At 41.0% G+C, this 22,737-nt stretch overlaps 2 protein-coding genes across 2 annotated transcripts in view; both read right to left on the bottom strand.

Annotated features, from left to right (window-relative positions):
• Positions 1 to 5,634: 5,634 nt before the first annotated feature.
• Positions 5,635 to 8,466, bottom strand: LOC125886400 (transmembrane protein 233-like). The gene is made up of 3 exons (XM_049572591.1): positions 8,016 to 8,466; positions 7,321 to 7,455; positions 5,635 to 6,215 (listed from the first exon to the last, which is right to left on the bottom strand). The coding sequence occupies exons 1-3, from the start codon at positions 8,199 to 8,201 to the stop codon at positions 6,204 to 6,206; spliced, it is 333 nt and encodes a 110-aa protein (XP_049428548.1). The 5' UTR covers positions 8,202 to 8,466; the 3' UTR covers positions 5,635 to 6,203.
• A 3,570-nt stretch (positions 8,467 to 12,036) lies between these two features.
• LOC125892788 (RNA-binding protein Musashi homolog 1-like) overlaps positions 12,037 to 22,737 on the bottom strand; it is a 29,320-nt gene continuing 18,619 nt past the window's right edge. The window contains exons 7-14 of the mRNA XM_049583023.1: positions 20,398 to 20,446; positions 19,282 to 19,364; positions 18,996 to 19,113; positions 16,692 to 16,772; positions 16,128 to 16,184; positions 14,904 to 14,963; positions 14,534 to 14,688; positions 12,037 to 14,419 (exon numbers count right to left, since the gene is read on the bottom strand). Of these exons, the coding sequence (XP_049438980.1) occupies positions 14,378 to 14,419; positions 14,534 to 14,688; positions 14,904 to 14,963; positions 16,128 to 16,184; positions 16,692 to 16,772; positions 18,996 to 19,113; positions 19,282 to 19,364; positions 20,398 to 20,446 (645 nt within the window). The 3' untranslated portion in view covers positions 12,037 to 14,377. The remainder of the gene's footprint in view (positions 14,420 to 14,533; positions 14,689 to 14,903; positions 14,964 to 16,127; positions 16,185 to 16,691; positions 16,773 to 18,995; positions 19,114 to 19,281; positions 19,365 to 20,397; positions 20,447 to 22,737) is intronic.

Here is a 22,737-nt window from a genome sequence, read left to right as displayed (position 1 = left end):
GGGCATCTAACCCAGTTGATTGTAACACAGTTGACATCTCAGGCTGTCTGTGCGTCACTACCTCTGGACAGTGTCTCATTGTCTGTGTGTAAGCCCACCAGCACTAATGAGATTCCTTTACATAACCCAACACAATAATCAGATCTCTCTTGACAACCATCCAGCTAAACTGCAGTGCCATTAGCGTAGTGGGCACCACTTCAAGTGGACAAAGATATGGGTCGACATAAGCAACATCGGTGTGGACGTGGGTGTCAAAATACTGTGTTAACACATTTATGAACACAGTGAAAAGCATCTCAGCAGGAGACAGCTACAAATGCATAGTGACAGTTTGTCAAATGACAGTCAGAAGTATTCACTGACCCACTGTATCCACAACAACAAACAGTGTTAGTGCTGATATGTCTCCATGTGTCATCACAGATGTCACAACAATACAACTGTAATGACCATGTTGTCACTAACAAGTAGCTGAGTTTAAAGCAGCTATAATCAATATTTTTATATCAACAATGGATGACATAACTGAGTGCATGTGAACTGGGTCGCTTGCAGTGATAAACCGACAGCTTAATGTTACTAGACTCTGCAGTTTCCCTCAGTTCGTCGGAGCATTTTAGTGTCTTTCAGCTTAAGGTCTACACACTGGGGGCACTTTTTCATGCAGTTAGTTTACATGTCAATTTACTTTTTGGAGCTGTTGTGATAACGTAATGTAACGTCAACATTACGTGATGAGAAAGCTGCGTAATTTTTTCCCCAAATTAGGTTGATTTTTCTGAGCTTTCATTCCATCAAACAAACATGTTGCACCTTCAGAAGGTTATAAAACAACAACAGAGAGGCTCTGTGGTCCGAATGAAGAAGGCAGTCTTCATCACTCCTTTCAACTTTGAAAGGCAGGCAGATCCAAATATTTGCAGGCAAGTATTTCACATATCCGTGCTGTTTATTCGTCGCATCCCCGGTATGCAAAGGCCTTTATTGTTTTGGTTTTTAGGTGCGCACTTTACTGTTTTGGTTGACTCTCACAGTTCTCATCAGCACCATTTCCAGATCTACACTGCTCAAACTATTTAGGGCACACTTAATGGTCATAGTCTAACACCAAGTCAGTTAAAATTCAGGGATATCAATCTGCCCATTTAGGAAGCACGAGTGATTGTGAATCAGTTTCAGCTGCTTTGGTGCGAGTGAAAGTAACAACAGGTGCATGGAGAGGCAAAAGCAAGACAACCCCCAAAAAGGCAATGGTTTTACATGTGGAGGCCACAGACAGGAGACCGTCTGTTTTACAATGAGTGCTGGACAGGGCTGTAGAAGAGCATCAACCCAGCAGCAGGACCAGTGTCTGCTCCTTTGAGTGAGGAGGAACAGGAGGAGCACTGCCAGAGCCCTACAGAATGACCTCCAGCAGGCTACTGGTGTGCATGTTTCTGACCAAACTGTCAGAAACAGACTCCATGAGGGTGGCATGAGGGCCGGACGTCCTCTAGAGGGAAATGTGCTCAGCCTTGCACCATGAAGCTCAACTGGCATTCAACAGAGAACACTAGAATTGGCAGGTCCGCCAAAGGTGCCTCTTTCTCTTCACAGATGAGAGCAGGTTCACACCGAGCACATGTGACAGGCGTGACAGAGTCTGGAGATGCAGAGGTGAACATTATGCTGCCTGTAACGTCATCCAGCATGACCGGTTTGTCTGGAGTGCATTACAGGTACATGGGGGCTATACACACTACTGAGTCACATTATGAGTGATGTAATTCATACAAGTTGGATCAGTCTGTGATTTCAAATATTTTTAACTGATTATCAGTGCAACTTTGAATCCAGCCATCAGTGGGTTGATGATTTTGGTTTCTACTGACCGTTGTTACAACATTTTGTTCTCAACAAATTAAACACTGTGCATCTGTAAAGATTCATTCATCAGGATATGCAATACCTACCCAGCACCAAACAGCAGACATAGTTAGAAGCTAGCTGGTGAACAAAAGGAGCGTTTAGCAGCTAAAGAGCTATTTTCTCAAAAGATGGTGGGAACCAAAAGCAGAGCTAAAAGGAGTGTAAATATTAGACTTACATTTGTCAGGAGGTCACAAACACAACTCCAAATGAATGCTAATGTTGCTCCGTATCTGCTCCGTGTGTAAATGGGCACCTGTTCGCTAACACATTGGCCATAGCAGTTCTAGCAGATAATATTATGTTAATGTTGAGTGGTTGTATCGCCCCCAAGAGGCCAAAAAAGCCATTAATGCAGCTTTAATAAACCTGAGACTAAATCTATATTTTAAAAAAAACAAGCTTTCATTTCCTGTTGTATCAGACACCTGAATGCATGTTTAGATTTCCCTGCCTGCTCTGCATCATTCCCACAGTTATCCTCTTTCATGTATTCAAACTGGATCAAACTGCTGCTCCCTGGGAGGAATGTGTCATGGGATATGTACGCACCAAGGCTCTATCTTGTGCTAATGGAAGCAGCTGCTTTGAGTGGCCTATTTATGAACACTTCATGTGAGTCATGGAGTGCTCTCCAAATGTATTGGCTATAGTGCAGCTAGAAACACAACAGCACAGCTTCAGGTGAGTTGATGCTGTGAATGCGAGCTGGAAGATAATATAATTCATTATTCTGGTATGTGAGAGAAAGAGCTGCTGTCTAACAAAGATGGAAATCAGAATCTCTTTAATGTAGCATGAGACAAAATGAATGAAAACTATATTAATTAATTTTGTTTGTGTGAAATTTTCAATACAAAGGAGCTTCATTATATCGTAAGGTTATCAGTTTCCTGTCACAAAGTCTACCTTCATCCCCAGATAATCTTACTAAGTGCTTTCAAGTCGCCTAATCCCTGCACTCATTTCATTTTTCATCTTGTTCTCTCGAGATTTGCTTTGGTGTGACATCAAAGAGGTGGCACTCCAAACACGCTGCATTTTTCTTTCAAGTAATGGGAGATAATAGTACAAGATTACTGCCAAAACTAATTTGTCCAAGTGCATTAGAATAACTGCCGAAACTTGGCAGCGGGCCTATTACATCAGAGGCACCGCTTTGAATTACACCTGCACACGGCAGATTGGTTTGCCGGAAAAGGTACTGCAAATCATAAATGAAAATGCAAACAGCACATTTTGCTTTGGTTTGTTTACGGCTCGTAGGTGGTAATTTGTATGTCAGTGAAGGTCGTCGTTACCTCGTGAAGAGCTGTGAAAGTAAATGTATGAAAACTGAAAACAGCATGACAGTGCTGCTGTTCAATGGAAACAATAAAAACCCGGGATGAGATACTGGACACACAGGATCAGGACCCTCCTGCTTGAACCTATCTGAGTCATCACTTTATTTCCTCCCACCTTTTATGACACTTTTCATATGTTTCAGTTACCTCGCAACAGGGTCAGCTCTGCTTGGCCATGTGACGCGCTGGGCAACCTGCAACACTGATGGGAAATCTGCTATATTTAGTTTGGGATATACTATGACATATCAAACTACAAGAAAATTTCCCAGCATGGCAGGTTGTACTGGGAGGTTCAGAGGAGGTGTCAAAGTTAACTAGGGTGAAAACGAAATATTTCAAATAAGTCTGAGTCTGTTTCTGTGAACAACCTTAATAAAAATCCTCATTTTAAACATAATTTAAAGATTTAAAAGAGCAGAGGGTCTGATAGGCAACAGGTGTGCAGAATCTCAAAGACGTGCAATATGATCTTTTGGTTTGTATTTACTTTTATACGATAGCTTTGATGCCAAATTTGTCACAGTCTGGAGCCATGCTGACACGTCAGTCCACACAGGAAACAGTGTGACACCATCGGCTTATTCTGTCACCAACAAGATGATATTAATCAGACATGTGATATATTCCCTGCAGTTGCCATGAAAGGTCAAATCATTTTTTAATATGCTGTTAAAAGGGCACTTCAATAATTTAGTTTGAGACAGATCTGAAAAACATGTGAAAGGAGCTATAGGACATTCAGAGCATTAATACAGCAGCAAAGTGCTATGTAAATATGGAGTAATGGCGTCCTGAGCAGAGAATGCTACCTCTGTATGTTTTAATCCCAGGTTCTCTGTTTGTTGTTGTGGTTGTCGGTCTGGCAGCGCGTGCATGTGTGTCTATTCCACTGACTACCTCATTACTGTTGTTCTGCATTGTACTGATACAGCTGTTACCACTGATAACACTGTCCCGACCCACAGTATCCTTGCGGAATTGTAGCACCGGCCCCCTGGTTCCTCCCTAAGGTTACTGCCATGGTAGCACTGTTTATGGAGTTAGCATCGGTAGCCACCACTATCCATGTTGACATCTGTGTCCAGACAGCCTGAATCATAGATATGCTCTGAATGTCACATAAAGCTCCATTAAAAGACTGCAAACTCTGTCTTTTAATCTCAGGTGTCAAATTTCAAAACTATGGATCCTGTATTTCCCATATTGCAACTAAATAGCATCCCTCTTTGAACCTTTGCTGCCTGAATGTTCACGTCTATCAAACCTCAGCCTCAAGTTTGTAAATCAGCCTCTCTCTCTCTCAGGATAGCAATATCTTTTTGTCACAGTGTAACCTAGTTACTGAGCAAGTAACAGGGATAATTACACTGTGACCAAAATGTTACTGCTGGCGAGTGACAACAGCGAGGGGAAGGTGAGCATAATAGCTGCCAGTGGTAGATGTGGTTATAATGTAACTACAACATGATAAGAACCTAGGGGTAGGCAACCTGCAGCTCCAGAGCCACATGCGGCTCTTACACCCTCTCCAGTGGCTCCCTGTGGCTTTGACATGAAATGAAATGAAACGAATAACTGTTAATCTTTAACATTCAGATTTTCATGTGTCATCATTTCCCCCCCTAAAGTGATTATTGCATTATACAACTGTAACTACTTGTACTTGTGTAGCGAAACAAAAAATGTTGTAACGTTTCATCAAATAAAATGTGCGTCATACGTCTGTGGTGCCTTTTCCTCTAAATTTTGCGGAACTCTTGTGGCTAACCTGAAGTCTCTCTAGCAAGGCTAGCTATGGATTCCAAATCCAAAAAGGAAAACAAGGGATTTAATAGTATGTGGACAGAATCATTTGTTTTCACCACCAGCACTGCAAAGTTAAAGTACTGAATAATTATAAATAGCCCACTGCAGAGTAGCCACCTTGTAAATCATATTAATGAATGCTGATTTAGACCTATTCATAATGTTGATGGGCTAATTTAGACTCAATAGGCTGCTACCTTTATTCAAATATGTTATATATATACATATAATATATTGTACAAGTTGCCGACCCCTGTCTTAACCCATGGGGGTAAACTTCTTTGGCTCACACCAAAGATGCACCACATTATGCTTAACAATGCCCCTTAGCTGTTCTGAAATCACTGTAAACCATGGCACTTCACGGCTCGCTATAACAACACCGCAAGTGGAGAAACATAACAATAACTAACTAAACTAAACTAAACCACTAATATCTAACTAAAGTTTGCTAACACTGGCCACCATAAGCCACTGGTCATAGCAGACCATGTGAGGCTACAGCAGCAAAACCCCTGACTGTGCTGACTAGAACAAGAATCATAAAACAAAATGAACCAAAGTCAGGTTTGTGTGTACAGTAATTCTTAGACACAAATGTGCAGCAGAAAATAATGTAGAAATGAGTTCAGAGCAAAGGAGTTTGCTGTTACTGGTAAAGAGCATGAAAACATTGTAACATAATTATTAACAGAATTTGTTATTTTTATGGATAGGTATTTTAATTAAGTTATACACAGTTTACTGTCATCTAGCAATGTTTTGAGCAAAAAACAACAGACAAAATAAATACTTTTCTCACATTGGGGTACAGCCTAACAAAACTTGCTGTACACCCTGGATTCTCTAAACATGTATCAAAAGCTGCCTTTTTAATCCAAAGAATCATAGACATTAAATACCGAAATGTACACGCTCACTTGATTTTATAATCCCTGATTGTCCATATGAAGAGCATTAGACATGAGAGGAAGTGATGCACAGACTGAAGTAAACATGAGGCGAGTCATAGTCCTTTCATTGGCAGATGGTACCGTTTGAACCGACCACCTGAGCCCATCCAGACATCATCATCATCCACAGTTTTCTGTTCAACTGTCTTATTTCTCTTCTCCCCCTCTCTCCACTGTCACAGCACTAAAAGTCCATCTGGAACACAAACAGAAGTCCATTAAACACTCACATTAAAGAACATTTCTTCAGTTACGTATAGGAGTAGATAACTACAGGAGGAAAATTCTGGCAGTCATAAAATTTACTGTTATTTACACAGAATTATTAAACATTTTGTCTTGCATAACAATGCACGATTAGACTGTTCCACAGCTCTGTGTGAAAGTGTTCAATATTAAATAATTAAATTAGTATTAAAAAATAGTTAATAAATTGTGTAAAATATATAAACGAAGCAATCATTTCTGAAATAATTTAAGAAGTTATTAAAATTATTATTATGAATTATTTCATCAATTTTCGTTACATTTCATAATAATAAAATTTATATGATAACAGAGTCTATTTTTATTTGTTTATTTATTTATTTATTTATTTATTGCAAAATGCCCTTTCTCAAAATTCTTTTTTTATTTTATATTGGCATTTTTTTACAATTACAATTTTATTTCGTGCCATTTTTTTATTTTATAACATCACTTTTCATCATGACAAATTTTATTTTGTATTACATTTCATGACAGTGGTTTTGTCACTGCCCTCACACCTTTAAGCCAATCACACACACCCCTGCAAGCTCAACAGCTGCTAGCAGGTTTAGCCAGTTAGCACCTGAGAAATGGCATTTAGAAATTAAAGTGTTGGTAATTAAATAGATTAAATAAATAAATACATAGTTGGCTCTATCCAATAAATTCTGTTATGAGAATAACACTTCAGTTTTAACAATTTCACAAATTAAATCACTGTTTCACACATTGTTGGATCATGTCACACAATTTATTGACATGATTATTCCTTTAATGGTGTCCTTTTTTAATGGGGAGATTATATAAAAAATATTTTTGTTCTCTGTATAATTAAGCACTCAACAGAACTTGCACTGAGTTGACATATGGAACTAAAACTTTTATTAAGATCTTTTTCTTTTTTACAATAAATATGCAGAGGTATCATATTCTCTTGACAGTGACACTGTGAATTTCAAAACCATCACAATTAACACCTTGAAACAGCTCAGGTGTGTGTACATGTATGGATAATCATTCTCAAACTGCTCAACCAGAGGAGTGTGTCTTACAGTGGTAAAATGAACGATGCAGGAGACAGCAATGATGACAAGGCCGATAATGATGGAGGCAACAGCGACATAGAGAGCGTTCCTGCCCAGACGCCTCGACCCATCATAGTCACCCTGATAATAGCTGTTCCTAGACTGAGAATGAGAAATCACTGTGACACATAAAATGCCTTCAAGACATGTGAGTATTTACTATAAAGACTGTGACACAAACCTGCTGAGCATTTGATCAGCCCCAGAAATGAAAAAGCCAATTTTGGTAACTTTAAAATGTCATCTGAAGCTCTCTTTATGCTACCTGGTCACATGGTTTGAACGTTAAATAGTGTACCTTTCAGATGTTGGCAGACCTGTTAACAAGACGACCAGTGTGGAAACATCAGACAGTGCTGACAGTCTCGTTTGTAGTTTGGTCATTAACTGCATGTTTATATCATCAGTTTCCAACATGGAAATTTTGTGTCATTTTCCAAAATGGAGGATCAAGCAAGTTTGTTTGACGGGCAGAGCAGGTGTGTGTGTGACTGTGTTGTAACCTGTCCAACACATCCACTCACATGTCAGAACACTGTGTAACTGAAACACAAACATCCTGAGGAGAGAACAGATTTCTAATCTCTCTAACGCCTTAATGACACACAGCAGTACATCTGCATACTGTTAGATTATATTTATTTAGAAAAGGCCGTGCCTACCATTATAGAGAAGACCAAGGCCACAATGTTGACAGGGTATGCAGGACAAAAGCAGGTGAAAATAGTCAAACAAAGGTAGCTGCGTAGTGGAGGCGGAGGTTCCTGTTCCGCTATAGAACCGCGGTCGAAAAATGCACTCCCACTCAGGGAATTTTTAACTTGCGAATTAAGCACTCCAAGAGCCATTGTACCTGACAGAAATGAAACACAGTCAGGGTGGTGAAAAACACCCAAATTAGAAACGGTGAAAAGATACAAACCGGAAGCCAGAAAATGAGCACAAAGGACTAAAAATCCAACTTCAGGAACTGGAGTCCAATTTCTAACCAAAATATGTTTGAAATCAGAAGGTCAAAGTGTCGTTGAAAAGTCTGAAAAGTTGTGTGGTGGTTGTAGTCCTCTTTCAAAGCTGGGAAAAAACGAAGTTTGTGGGGTGAGAGGGAGCAGGAGAGAGGTGGGAGAGGATCACTAACCCTGCTGGCCTCCATCCAGGACACGGCCCTGAGATGAAGTGTGAGCAATCAGACTCTGTTTACCACTGCTGGCAACTCACACAAACGCAGCACATGCTGAGACATGGAAATGATCCCTGTCTACAGTTCAGTGCTATAACGCCTGTGAATGTTGTTAACACAGTGCACCATTTACAGCACACATGAGTAAGAAATTTTGCTGTACCATGAACCCCTCTCTGGGGTGAAACACTGTTGAGACTATCAGGCTGAATGTGGCAAACATCCTTCCTTGCAAATCTACTTTATCTTGAATATCCTTTTATTGCAGCTTCTACTCTTTATACTTTTCATGTATCACCTTTAGGTATATTTTCATATCGTACCTCAGTTATATTACAGAGAGAAAAGGATACTATATGTTTTAACGTGGCTAAAACTTTGCCTTTCTACTGTCTGATGTGAAGGCTCTCTCTGATGACAAAACCAGGAACAACAGTAGCTGCTTTTCTGAATCACAAAGATTCATCAGTTGTACCATGAGAAATGCTAATAGACATGGCACCGGGCCCATAAAGGGTCAGGAAGAGACCAGAGTAGACCAAACAATGGTGGATGGCACTTTATATACAGTAGCTTACAAGTGTCTTCAGTCTTTTACGCCACTGTGTTAAGAAATTGTATTTAATTATTGATTTGATGGCAAGATTTTGTTTGCAGAAAAATAATCCTGGCGAAAGGACCCATCCTCAGGACTTCCTTAAAAACTTTGCATTTCACAGAGGTGTGGTTTTGCAGGATGTAGCAGTGCATGCTTCTGTGGGGCTGTGGCTGTCTCAACAAATTGCACTGATACTGAACAAAACTTTAAACACAACACTTTTGTTTTTGCTCCCACTTTTCACAGGTTGAACTTAAAGGGCCAGTGTGCAAAATGGTTGAAAACAGTAACATCAGTGGTCAAATTCTAGATTGCAGGGCTCACTCGCTCACCCCTCCCGTCGGGTAAATGACGGTGGCCTCGTAGGGACAAAAAGCCTTGTACACGAGTTTTTCAGGAGTAGGTCTATCTAGCGATGAGGTGAATGTTTATTTAGAAATCTAAACCATGTTACGATATTGTAATGAATCCCTCACGAGCAGGAGACCAGAGGAGCGTTCGTGAAAAAAGCCCGTTTATTTGAGCACTCCAAAAATGCTGGTAACACTCCAGGGGGTAAAAGACGCCGTCCCAAACTCTGACTCTTCTAGCATAACAGACACACTTCATACATACATACTCGTTTACCATACCGAGTGGGGACCCCCCTCCCCTCTCTGCTCCACCAATCTCCAGCCCGCACACTGACTGACAGCGTAGCCGGTAAACAGAGCTCAGCTGTTTATTTAGCCTAGCAATATCTCCGGACTATAGTAGCTGCAATGGACGACTTTGAACGCGATTTTGAAGAGTTTCTTGTAGCGGACACAGACCCAGAGCCATACCTGTTTGAGCCGGAGCATACAGATGAGGAACTCCATGTGTTTGATGCTGAGCGGGCAAGAAGAGAGGCTGAATGCACAGAATGGGATTCGGTGCTACTGCTACCATCGTTGGGGAGATATATCATCAGGAGGGAAAGCGCCGCAGAGAGTGCATCACAAGGAGTGAAGTTGCGTCTTCTTTTCCTCGCAGATGACAGTTCGGGTTCATTCTCTCCTGTCGCGTGGTAAGTGTGGTCCATTCGCAAACTTTATAACTAAAAAACCTTTTCACTACTCTCTATCGACGAACTACTAACACTCTCTGCTGTTTCCTCCTCCTTCTTCCTTCCTTCCGCTGTCTTCATTGGTTCATTTATACACGCAAAACGCGTTCTCTGGCTGGCTGGATTGTCCGGCGCAAGATGGCGACCTCTCTAAAGCAAGGCCCTTGCTATATAGTGTATATATATATATATATATATATATATAAAAGCATAATTATAAGGCTATGAAAACCAAACAAAATTTTTTTATAGCGATTATACACTTGTATAAACATATTAATGGGTATAATATTCAGATTCAGATTCAGATTGACAACAAACCATGCCAAATATTACACACTGGCCCTTTAAAGATCAAAGACTTTTTTTTAATTCTCTCAAATTTTGGTCACAAACTTGTTAAAATCCATGTTAGTGAGCCCTTCTCATTTTCCAAGATAATCCATCCACCTGACAGGTGTGACATATCAAGATGCTGATTAAACAGTATCATTAATACACAGGTGAGCCTTGGGATGGTCACAATAAAAGTCCACTCTGAAATGTTGCAAGTTTTGAGGGAGCGTGCCATTGGCAGGCTGACTGCAGGAATGTCCACCAGAGCTGTTGCCTGTGAACTGAATGTTCATTTCACTACCATCAGACATCCCCACTGTTGTTTCAACAAATTTGGCAGTACATCCAACCAACCTCACAATCATACACCATGTGTAACCACACCAGCTCAGGACCTCCACTTCCAGTGTCTTCACCTGCAAGATCATCTGAGACCAGCTACCTGAACAGCTGATGCAACAACTGGTTTGCACAACCTAAGAATTTCTGCGCAAACTGACAGTAACTGTCTCAGGGACACTCATCTGCATGCTCATCGTCCTCACCGGGGTCTTGACCTGGCAGCAGTTTGTAATTTATCGACCTTTGCGGTTGTAAGGTTGGTTGGATGTACTGCCAAATTCAAGGAAGCAACATCATAGAAAACTTGTGGTAGTGACGTGAACATTCAGTTCGAGGGATAAGCACAAAAATGTATTAAAATGTTTGTGTAATTTTGGCTATTTTACATGAGAACCTGTGTGAATGCACAACAAAAAAAATACTATATTAATTTGGTTTGTTGAAAATGAAAGGTTGGACTGAGTGGCAAGTTATGGGCTAGTTTTATGACTAAAGCTTGAAAAATTTGCCAAGTTTATTTGATGCACATTAAGTATGAAGGCATACAGAATCTAAGCTACTACTCATGTCTTCCTATAGTTATAGTGTTTATTTGGTCTCACACTACTGTACACACACAAACTGATAGTCTGCCTTGTCAGCCTGCAGAATACAGACCCCCATCTGAGTAGATTTGTGTGGTTGGACATAATTAAGTCCATCTAAATGTCAGTATATTTTAGCACTATTTCTTTGTACATGTTCTCCAGTATAATGTTATGATGGTCAGTTTGAGAATTTATTAGCAGTCAGGTGAAAGTCTAGCTGCAGGTGCAGCAGTACGAGGAACACAAATTTAAGTGCATCTTCGTAAATCGATGATCATGAAAAAATTAAAGCCCCATTACCAAGTTTTTAGGGAGATCTGTATGCCTAGTCCAAATCCACTGGGGGAGGGGTATCTTTTGCATACCTACGTGTCACCAAATTCAGAAATGTTCAAATCCAACATGAGGGTTGGAGGCTTTAAGTTGGATTCATCTGGAGAAAGACCACTTTCGCACCTAACATTGTATGCCATTGTTGATCAACCGTTGTGAAGTCAGTGTACCTGCGTAGTCTACTGTATTGAAAAAAAAAAACAATCACAGTAAAATGCTTTAGAATAATTTATTAGGATTTTAAAATTGAAATTATCAGAAAAATAAACCAAGAAAAAAAAAATAAGAAAAGAAAAGCATTGCTGTAAAGCTTGGCGGGGGACAGCCCAAATCTTAAACTTTAACTGAGCTCATGTAGACGAGCTCCTCTCAAAGCATTGGCCCTTTTCCTTACATCAACACAACAGAAGACATCATTAAAATCAATATACAAGGGGAACAAGATCTCAAAACAGAAAAATATAGTTTCTTTTTTTTTCTGAAAATAAGTCTTAATGCCGCAGAATTATTCACACGTCGTCTGCTATTACCAATAATAGTACTATTTTCATTTGTAAGGTAAAAAATAACTTATTGCTTTATTGTAAGTTAAAAAGTTACAGTGTTGGTGTCCAGCAGTAGTTTTATGTCGTGTCCTGGGCGGTCTGACAGAGGAACTACTGGCTGGATCAGGAAGTTTTCTGCTGTGCTGAACATCAAACAGGCTGCAGCAAGAAGGCTGAACAAACAGCCTGCTTGTTTTTGCAAAATGTTGAATTGGTTCCAGCTTTCTGACTTTTTCCTGCCAGCCAGTGTCGTCTGTACTGAGCTCCTGTATCAGAGCCGACCAGGAGCGAGACCCTGTTCCATTCCTGGTTCCCTGCCCAAACCCCCTCTGTTCACCACTACACGGAGCAGCAAGTGTGTATAAACAATAATATGTCGGTTCCAGAGGAGCAGAAATTTGTTAAACCTAAATATGAAATGGGAGGGAGGCAGGGGAGAGGAGCAGGTGAGCCGTAATGGAACAGGGTGATCTTTTTTTTTTTTTTCAGTACCAAAAAAAAAAGTGGCAATCGAAATGCTCCTTCGTTGCCAGAAGTAGTTCCATATTACACCTTGATGTATGCGCACAAACACTCACTCACACACACTCAGACGCAATCACATGCACCTTCAATAGCGATAAGAGGACAGAACATGATTGTGATGTTTTCTACAATTGCTTCTCTGAGAATGTCCTTCATTTGTTTTTCACGGTAGAGAACACCGCATAAAAGAACTTTTTTTAAAAAAAGAAAACAATAAAAACAAAAAACATTAAGAAGTGAATCGCGCAAAAATATATATATAATATTTTCAAAAAAGAGGAAGTCAAGTCAACCCTCCCCGCCCCCTCCCCGACCCCACGAACTCCTGATTTCTGCTGTGTAAGGTTGTGATTCTTCCATAGTCCACCATCTTAATCTTAAGTAGTTTTCGTGAAGATGTGAGAAATCTGGTTCATCATGGTGCTGTAACTAAAGTCAAAGTTGCTTTTTCAAGAAGCGAACAAAGTGATGCATTTATGACAAAACTGTTATTGAACTGAACACGTGCCAGACTAACTCCTGGAAGTTTTATTTCTCAGCAGCAATCGCCGATGACGCTGCGCTGACGCATCACTGGAGCCGACTGGCCAAAGACGTACACATATACCTATGCATACTGGTAAAAGTAGTGAGATGACCACACATAGTAGTAGATGACAGCCAATCAAATAGCTGTTAACCCTCTCCAAACCAACCAATGACATGCGAGCCGGTTCAGTACCCCCTCCACCCCGCCCTCACCCCAACGTCTATGTACAATATCTTACAGGAAGACATAAAAACATTGCTTTAAAACCAATTACAGAATAAAATACCTTACAGATTATCATTATTATGTCAATATTAATAACAATATTACAAAGGTTTTGTTTTTAAAGACTACCAAAATATACATTTTAGTTTTTTTTTTCATGTTTCCGTGATGCTTGAGTTAAAAAGAGGACTTGTTGGATTTGTTCTTCCTTTGTTAAAAATGGTTTTCAGACAAAGACCCACCTCACGCGGCTTTTTCTCTTTCTCTGTTCACATCAGTAACGGCTTTGAAGGATTTCATGATGAAACAACGTATCACATTGAAATAAAATAATAATAATAATAATAATAAAAAAAAATACTCAAAATAGTCCTCTGTGACTTTGTCGAAGATGACAAACGTTTCCTCAGAGATTTTTTTTTTCCTTTTTTTGTTGCAGTTTTCTTTTCTCAGCTTCAAAAAGAAAATAATGGATAACGGAGGGAGGGAGGGGATCTAGTTATTACACAGGACAAAAGAGGAGAGACGGGGGACGTTATGTTGAAGTGAGATTAGTACAGCAAAACAGAGTTCAGGATTTTAAAAAGATATTCAGTCGGTGGGTGGAGCCACAGGGAGCCAGGAGAGCCCGGTAGAGCCTGTGGCCGGCCAATCAGGTTGTGCCATCAGAGGGCAGCCAGCATTTTGATTGGCTCATCAGCAGAAGAAAGGCCCTCCCATCTTCAGTGACCTGAGTCTTCTCAGTGGTAGCCATTAGTGAACGCAGTAGCAATCAGAGGGCCCTGGGGATGCACCGACAAGAGTGGATACACTTTCTATTATATTTGGGAATAATACGTGCACCCATGCATGCACTGAAGTGTGTGTGTGCATGTCTGTGGGGGCGTGTGACCTACCCCTAGACCGTGGCCAAACCCTGTGCTGGGGGCGGGACTAGCGGCGCTGATGTAGCTGCTGACTCCTGAGTCCTGGTTGGCTGCGGCATACAGGTCAGCCATTGGTCCAGGGCTGCTGGTGCCCAAGAAACCAGCTGTGCGTGAAGGGGTGGAGCCTGAGAGACGAAGGACACAAGTCAGGCTTCAACACTAGAGGGCTTCTCACACACACACACACACACACATCTAAAAATACTCTTTTATTTGTCCAAGCAGGACACACATTCTACCAAAGGCAAGTATATGCAGAGGCACTGACATTCTTTGTCTCAGCACGTCTCTCTCTCTCTCTCACACACACACACACACACACACACACACACACACGTACCTCTAACTACTGCTGCTGCTGCGGCTGCTGCCATTGGTCCATACGCAGTCAGGGGAATGGCTGAGGGTCACAAACAGACCAAATTATGACAGTCATTGTGGATTGCTCTCGTATCAGATCATGAGTCACAATCTACAGCTCAGTGTCTGTTGACTCCACATCTGCTCAAACATCTGTCATGTGATTTAAATCCAACTGGTGGACGGAGCGACATCTAAAAACTACTGCACATATTGTCCATTGAAGTCTGTCTTTAGGTTCTTTAAATAAGGGACACAATTATGCTCATGATAAAAACCAGGAGGGTGACAATTCAAGTACAACTCAGAGCCACTAGATGGCAGTGTGCAGAGCTGCGGGAGCTGCTTTTAGATATAGGGGCCATTATTCACAAAACATCCTATGGCTAAAAGTAAATCCTACCTAACTGAATTAGGAGGATATCCTAAAAACATGAGTGTGAGAGAAGTTACAGGCAGCCCAGAGGACTCCTCAGTCAGTTAAGACCTGTTCATAATTAGTCAAATGCTTCTCATTTTATGTGATGCCATCTTTTACTTGAATCAATTTTTATCTTATTGTAATTAATCTTTTTATTTAAAACTAATTAAATTACATTTTTTAATTTAAAAATGGAATTTAACATACAATTTACTTTGGTTTTTAATTACATTTCAAAGTTAACTTTTTTATTCAATTAAATGCAAATTTTAATTATACTTCTCATTTAGGTCAATTCAATTTTTAATTAATTTATAATTTTTTTTTTAAATTATTCATTTATTGTTCCTTCTATAAAATAATGTGTAATTCTTGACAACATTTTTTTAATTAAATGTAATAATTTTTTTCTTTTTCTTTCCTTTTTTTAATCTCATCTTATACCCTCTTGTTCTCTTATTTTAGGAGTTCTCTCAGTGAAAGTTGCTCTCAGCAGCTTTGAGAAGGCCTCAAAAGAAATATCTTTTCTAGGAACTCTTAGTGCCCTTTGACTCTTAGTGGTACAGGCTTATTGTAATTTTTCACCTGAGTAAAATGGTTATCGTTCCAGTAAACAGCCTGATTATTCTCATCAAAGAAATAGTCAGTTTACATGAAATTCAAAGGGATAGTTTAACATTTGAGAATATAGACTTATTTGCTTTCTTGTCATTTGATTTCTGCTGCTGAACAGATTATTTTTCTTTCCTCTCAAGGCCCTTGGAGGAATGAGGAGCCACTGACCTGCCAGCTCAGGGGGGTGGGATGATGTCAGGAGGGGGGTCCTCTCTAAATGGAATTCTAGAAACAGAGAAGGTCAAGAGAGAGCGCTTTGTAAATACAGTCACCATCCACCGGTCAGACTACAAAGCCACACACACACACACACACACACACACACACACATTTAGCCACAGCAGAACGCTAACATGGAAGCAGGAGCACAGAAAGTTAAACATCTACAGTGAGGACGGGCAGGAAGGTAGGAGCAAAGGAAAAGGAGGGGCGACACAGCCAAATGAAAGGAGGTTACATAAGTAGATCAAATAAACGCAGAAGAATATCAGAGGAAAACAGGCAAATAAGGGACATCTGAGATATTTTAAAGAAGGAGGAGGGTGTGGATAGGCGGACATGAACAATTTAAAAGACAGTTTAAGATGGTATTATGTGTGTGTGCTCTTGTGGTTCATAACATTGCATCACCTCAGTACTTAACAGTTGTATTAACAACATGCTACAACCTGTATCCTCCCTGTTAGAGGGCATATAGAGACCAACTTACATGCTAGATGTGTATGGACTCACCTGGAAATTGATAAGTGTAACCAGGAGCAATTCCAGAGTAACTGCGGCTGGTGTAGGTAGTAGTCTGAAAACCTGGGTAGCCTGTTAGACACAGAGAGCGATCATCAGTTTAATTACCTTGGCTTAATAAACACACATAAAGACTTTATGAAATATGATTGATCTGCTGGTTAATATTAAAACAAGTAGCCTACATATTGATTATATTATTTCACTTTAAGAAAACTTGCCTACTTGTGAAAGGCAACCACACATTCACCTGCTGGAGATGCTGTTAGCTCAGCAGTCTTATATCATCCATTTCCCTCTGCTCTAACGCAGCAGGTATGCAAAGTATCCAGAGTATGTATTGTCACATGATCATCATTATACAAGCTGGCACCTTACGTAAATATGATGTCAGGAAAAAGACGTTGGATTCTTATGTCAGACAGATGTTTTCACTTTCTGTGCTCATTTTCATCATCCAATTAATATTTAGAGTTCACATTGAAGCTCTGGATCAATTCATCTACTGGGGGACGTGTAGTGTAATACATTTTTTTCTAGTATTCCTTTAAGGGTCAAGGTCACCAAAGAGGAATTGAGAACAAATCAGATAAAGGAGTCAACACCTTCAGCTGTTAATTGAGGACATAGGGACTGTGGTACAGTATAATGTCAAATGTCCAGTAGAGGGAGCCAAACAGCCACAAATGACACATAATGGGAGCTCCCAGTTTGTTTTTCTCAATGAGGACGCTTTCAAACCATATTTCACTCCAGCGTGTGTAGCTCTCTCGTCCTTCAGTCTGTGACCTCTAAATTTTTTCACCATACATCGTAGTTTTATTTACAGAAGGTGTGAGAATCAGATCAGGGAGTAATAACAGCCAAATTAAGAAGGTGATTTTGCTTCAAGTGAACTGGATATTTCATGGGTGAAGTCAAAAAAATACCACACGTAAGAAACCATAGGAGGCATTCTTACTATGATGTGAGTTAGTGTTGTACTGCAGTGTGAAGATACTGGCATTTCTAACTTCGGTACAATACCTTGAAAATATTTATATTCAATGCCATTTTCAATACCACAGGGAAAAGTGGATACTGAGGGCATAAATTTTAACTTTCTATCAAAAGATAAATATATTAAGGCTATATCATGCCGACCATTCTATTCTGAGTTAGTAACAGAGAGCAGCACAATGATTGTAGTAAAAATTAATGTTGAGAGAGATTGAGAAAGTACAGCTTGTATTGGTGTACTGATACTCTGGAAACTGAGCAGTGAAACCACTTCAAATATTCAGAATCCCTGAATCGATATTTTTGACAACACTACTAAAATGTGCATCAAATTTAAAAGGTGGGACTAGTGAGAGACAGTCAGGTGTGTTCAGCAAGCTGCTGTCCATAAAAAATGTGTTATTATGGAGACAAATGGACAAACTTTTCACGTGTTGAAAAATAATGTTATGTGTAGAACATTTGGAAAACGCAGCTTTAAAACAGTATTTTGACAAACCAACTAGAAATTTGCATTTTTTTACAGCAATAACTCAAAGTCAGTTATATAACTCAGTTATATATGTGAAAGTACCCTTTAAGCTAAATGGTTGAAGCGGAAACAGACGACTTTCTCCTCTCTTGCGTTTCCAGGTTATTGTTGGTGCTGTTGCTAAGACAACTGCATCACTTTACATTTTCCTTTGAGCCTCGCAAACAATCACACTAATAACTGGGTTTCAATTATAAATATCAACACGTTCACCTTTAACCATTTACACACAGTAATTAACAAAGGCAGTATAGGTAAAGGGCGAAAAAACAGGAAAGGAGAAACACTGTCACGGTAATATAAACCACGACAAATGAAACTGAAGCTAAACTCTTTAACACAGTAGCTCTGATGAAACTAACTGGGGATAGCTACCAGGTTGTGCAATGTTTGATGCGCTCCCTTTGTGCCGTAAATTGAGTCGTCATTTCCCCGAAGATTGTACCCGGTGGCAGACAGAACTGCATATCGAAAGCGAGGCTTATGGGGAACCAATCTAACACTCATGGCCTCATTATCCTATAGCCATTACATTGCACTCAACATTTACTTCACAATAAGTTATGGCGATAAAGGTGTCTATTTCCACTTCAAATACATTACTAATTGTGACATTATGTGAAGATATATTTTATAAAACTGCCCATAAATGTCAGTGTTGGTGTTGTGTATGGCTTCTGCTCTGAACCACAACACCTTATGATTGAAACCTTTAAGGAGACTTAAGTGTATTTGCTTCCAGTAAATTTGAGTTCGGCTCTTACCCAGCATGCCTATGCCCAGCATGAAGGCGTCCATCCCATAGGGCATCACTCTGGAACGGCCTCTAGCTGAGCCTGTCGGCGTCATCACCTCCTTTGGCTGGGCTTTCTTACACTCCACCTAAGGCAAAGGACACCAGTGTTGAACTGAACTGAATGCATAGTGCAAAAACGCAGGCTCAATATGATATGACATGATATAACATGAACTGGAGGTATATTCCTCGTCGAATGTATTTTAAATGGAAACTTGTAGGTTGATGAAGTATGTCAAGGTTGACATGCGTACCATTTTGTTGTTGATCTCATGGAAGTGAATCTCACAGACTTTCTCCACCACGTCTTCATTCTCAAATGTGACAAAGCCGAAGCCTGGAAGACACACAAATAGACTCTTATTCCAACACTTGACCTCTCAGAGTGTTTGTGTCTGTGACGCCCTGTGGTCTGTGAAGAAGACACGTGCAGCTGAAACCCCACGACCTCAGATCTCAGCAATTACACTGATAAAAAATATGGTAAGAACACAGAATTTTCCTTTTGAAATGCTACCTACGGAGTGGTTGACAAAGCACAGGTGTAGATTCCAGGGGGGACACATACCCCCCAATACTTAGAACATGTCCATGCCAATTAAAAACATTGAAGTATTAAAGAATTAGAGACACTTACACCATAAACTGATGGAGAAAAGGCACAAATTGGTGCATAAAAATTCATCAGAATGCAGGAAATTGTTTGATGCTCAATATTTTCTGGTGGAGGACCCCAAAACCCCTCGTTTAATGTCCCCCCTTAATGCTGAAATGAAAACTAGGCCCTTGAAACAAAGAGTATATTTTCACAAACACTTGACCAGATTCAGAAACTTATAAAAACTCTACAGTGAATATAATAAAACTGTAACCAGCCATTTCTAACACAAGGAGCTGGCTTTATCAGACCAGGCCTCGACTGGTTTGCCTGTCAATCAAACTGTTGGCATCACGGAGGAGCAGGGATAGGGCGTGGTTCGCCAAAAACTGAGCCCAGATTTACGGTCCTCTCCCGATTATCACACTCAATTTCTCCCGCTCCACCCAACTGTCTTCCCTTCTCCCTCTTTCCTCACTCGTCTCATTAAGTTACATCCTGGCCTGCAACCATCACGACCCTGTATCACGACCCTCAGCGGGAGCTGCACCTCTCACTCACTGGGAGAGGACAGAGATGAATCACTTTCTTTTGTCTTTCCATTTGAGAAAAATTCAGCTTTCATATTTTAAATCGTGGACGCTCACTAAGTGACTCTATCACGCTGTTTCCCCCTTTCATTTACGAGGATGTGTTTGTATGCGTCCCTACTTAGCATGTCGACACATTTTAACATGATGCGTGCGTGTGAATCATAACTCTGTAAGCGTACCTCTGTGTCTGTTGGTTGTTTTGTCAAACATAAGCATGGCATCGTCGACCTGTGAGAACAAAGCAAAGAATAGATGAGCTTCGACATATTAAAACACACACACACACAGACACACACAGACACACAGACACACACACATCATTACACAGCATGGGGTGCCATTGTCCCTCTTTAGCATTGGAGTAAGAGGGGAAAACAGATGGAGAGGGTGGAGGGGAGAGAGGGAGGGGTGACAGGTGACAAAGGAGGAAAGAAAAAGAAAGAATGAGAGGGAGAGAAAGGAAGAGAGCGATGGGGAAATGAGGGAGGCAGCGGGAGGGGTGGGGTGAGGTGGGGGGAATGCTGTATAAAAATAAAATGAAATACAATCTATCAAGGTGAAAAAGAAGTGAATGTTCCTCGTTCAGGAGGCGCTGGAGGAAATTCTTTCCCATTCTTCGCTCTGTCTCTTTCTCCTGAGTTCTCACACAAACTCTGTCCTGCTCTCTCTCTCCTCTCTTTTTCCCCCTTTCATTCGTTCACCCTCGCTGTCTTTCTGTCCCTCTCCACAAAGTTTACTATTCCCATGGAGACCCTGTAAAGAATTTCAATTAGAAGAACTAGCCCCCTCCCTCCCTCAACTAATTTCAATGAATAGAATGGAGGGAAAGGGGAGAAAAAGAGAGGGAGAGAAAAGGACAGAAAAGGAGAAAGAAGGGGAAAATGAATAATGGGGTGATAGAAAAACAGATAGAAGGGGAAGTTTTGATGGAGGATAAATGAACATTTAGGATCAGAGAGTGTAGAACAAAGTGAACTGGGGTCTTTGTCAACACACTCTCCTTTCATTCTCCTTCTCCCTCCACTTTCCTTTTTGCACTCACTCCACTGCCCTATTCATATTCCTCCTCCTCCCCCTGTCCACCCTCTCTCCTCCCTCCCTCACTTGTCCTTCACTGGCAGGAAAGTTAGCAGCTTCTGCCTGAGCTCTGACGGCATGAGGAGAGAGAGAGGGAGGCCGAGGCCTGGGATCACTGTGGAAGTGACCTTTGTGTTTTCAGTCATTAAGTACTGCGACAACATTCGCAAAAATCTGCAACTCAGATCTTCCTGCATCACATGGACACACGGGGAGTATGACTACATTGCTATTTTCATTAGGCAGCATGCACTGAAACTCAAACCAGTGTAACATGAGTGGCAGAGGCCTCTGGATGACCAGGCCATCCGATTTCTAACCTTTACATCAGATGTAAAACACATCCTCTCACTGAGACTGAGTGCGGGTACGATTTTTGGATTTCCCTCACCAAATGATAAACACGGAGAGGATCGAGGTTGCTTCTGCAACCTAACTGACCTTTTAACTCTCATCCTTGTCAGCGTATAACTTGGACACACACACACACACACACACACACAGAGCACCCCCTCCTCTTTCTGTCCTTCATTCAGTTTTTACCCCCCTCCTCCTCCTCCTCCTCCTCCTCCTCTTCCTCTCCTCTCCTCTCCCCTCTGCCTTCCACCCTTCCGGTCGTCCAAACTCAATGACACAGCAGAGAGCCAGGGAACAGGACAGTAAGTAGACAGCTGCAAGCCAACATGTTATCATAAGAGTAGAGTTACACGCACAGCTAGCCCTCCTGTTAGCATTAGCAACATCTATTCTGGATTAGATGGTTAGCGCTGCCAGTCAGAGCAGCTTTTGAGCTGCGAAGCCAAATTTTTTGAAGCCGGGGGAAAGATAACAATGCTGCACAGTCATGCTAATGTGGCTCATCTTATTGTCTTCCATTAGAATATAATGGCGTGTTCACTTGAGAAATATTCTCTCACGTGTGTGAGCGTATGCTGTGGTCGCACACCAGCCCCTTGCCCTTGCCAAAACCAATAAGAAGACGATCTCCGATGTCCACTGCCCAGGGTGCTGTAAGACAATCTGATTGGATAGCTGTGGGGGTCTGAGATTGGCTTAGCAGCGGCTCAGTCGCTAACTAGTCAGCGTGCATGCAGAGAGTGGAGAAAAGTTAAGGTCATATTCTCATGAAGTTCTCAGATGTACTCGAACAGGGGTCAGCTGTGATCCTGCACTGATTTCCGAGCACAGCATTAAAAATATCCAGTTTTTAGTGAAGCGTGTAGCCATTGTCTGAAGAACAAGCGCTTGCTGACAAGTCCATTACACTTTCTGCGACATTATGAAAGGTGGCATTCACATTTTTTCCCCTTCTGTCTCCTCACATCTCCCTCTTTCATTCTCTCCTCTCTCTCTCTCGCTCTCGCGCTCTCCGGCCATCTCTCTCTAAACAGGCCAGCAGACAAAGTGTTCAGTCAAGCCTCCTAATCGCCAGCTCACATGGG

This window comes from Epinephelus fuscoguttatus, linkage group LG1 (assembly GCF_011397635.1).
Source record: "Epinephelus fuscoguttatus linkage group LG1, E.fuscoguttatus.final_Chr_v1".
In the NCBI taxonomy this organism is placed as follows: Eukaryota; Metazoa; Chordata; class Actinopteri; order Perciformes; family Serranidae; genus Epinephelus; species Epinephelus fuscoguttatus.
The sequence above is the reverse complement of the archived record's forward strand: the minus strand, read 5'-3'. Positions and strand labels throughout refer to the sequence as shown.

Coding starts and splice junctions, on each gene's coding strand:
- LOC125886400 (XM_049572591.1), bottom strand. CDS start 8,201: ATGGCTCTTGGAGTGCTTAATTCGCAAGTTAAAAATTCCCTGAGTGGG. Junction 7,456..8,015: donor CCTTGGTCTTCTCTATAATG/GTAGGCACGGCC, acceptor TCTCATTCTCAG/TCTAGGAACAGCTATTATCA.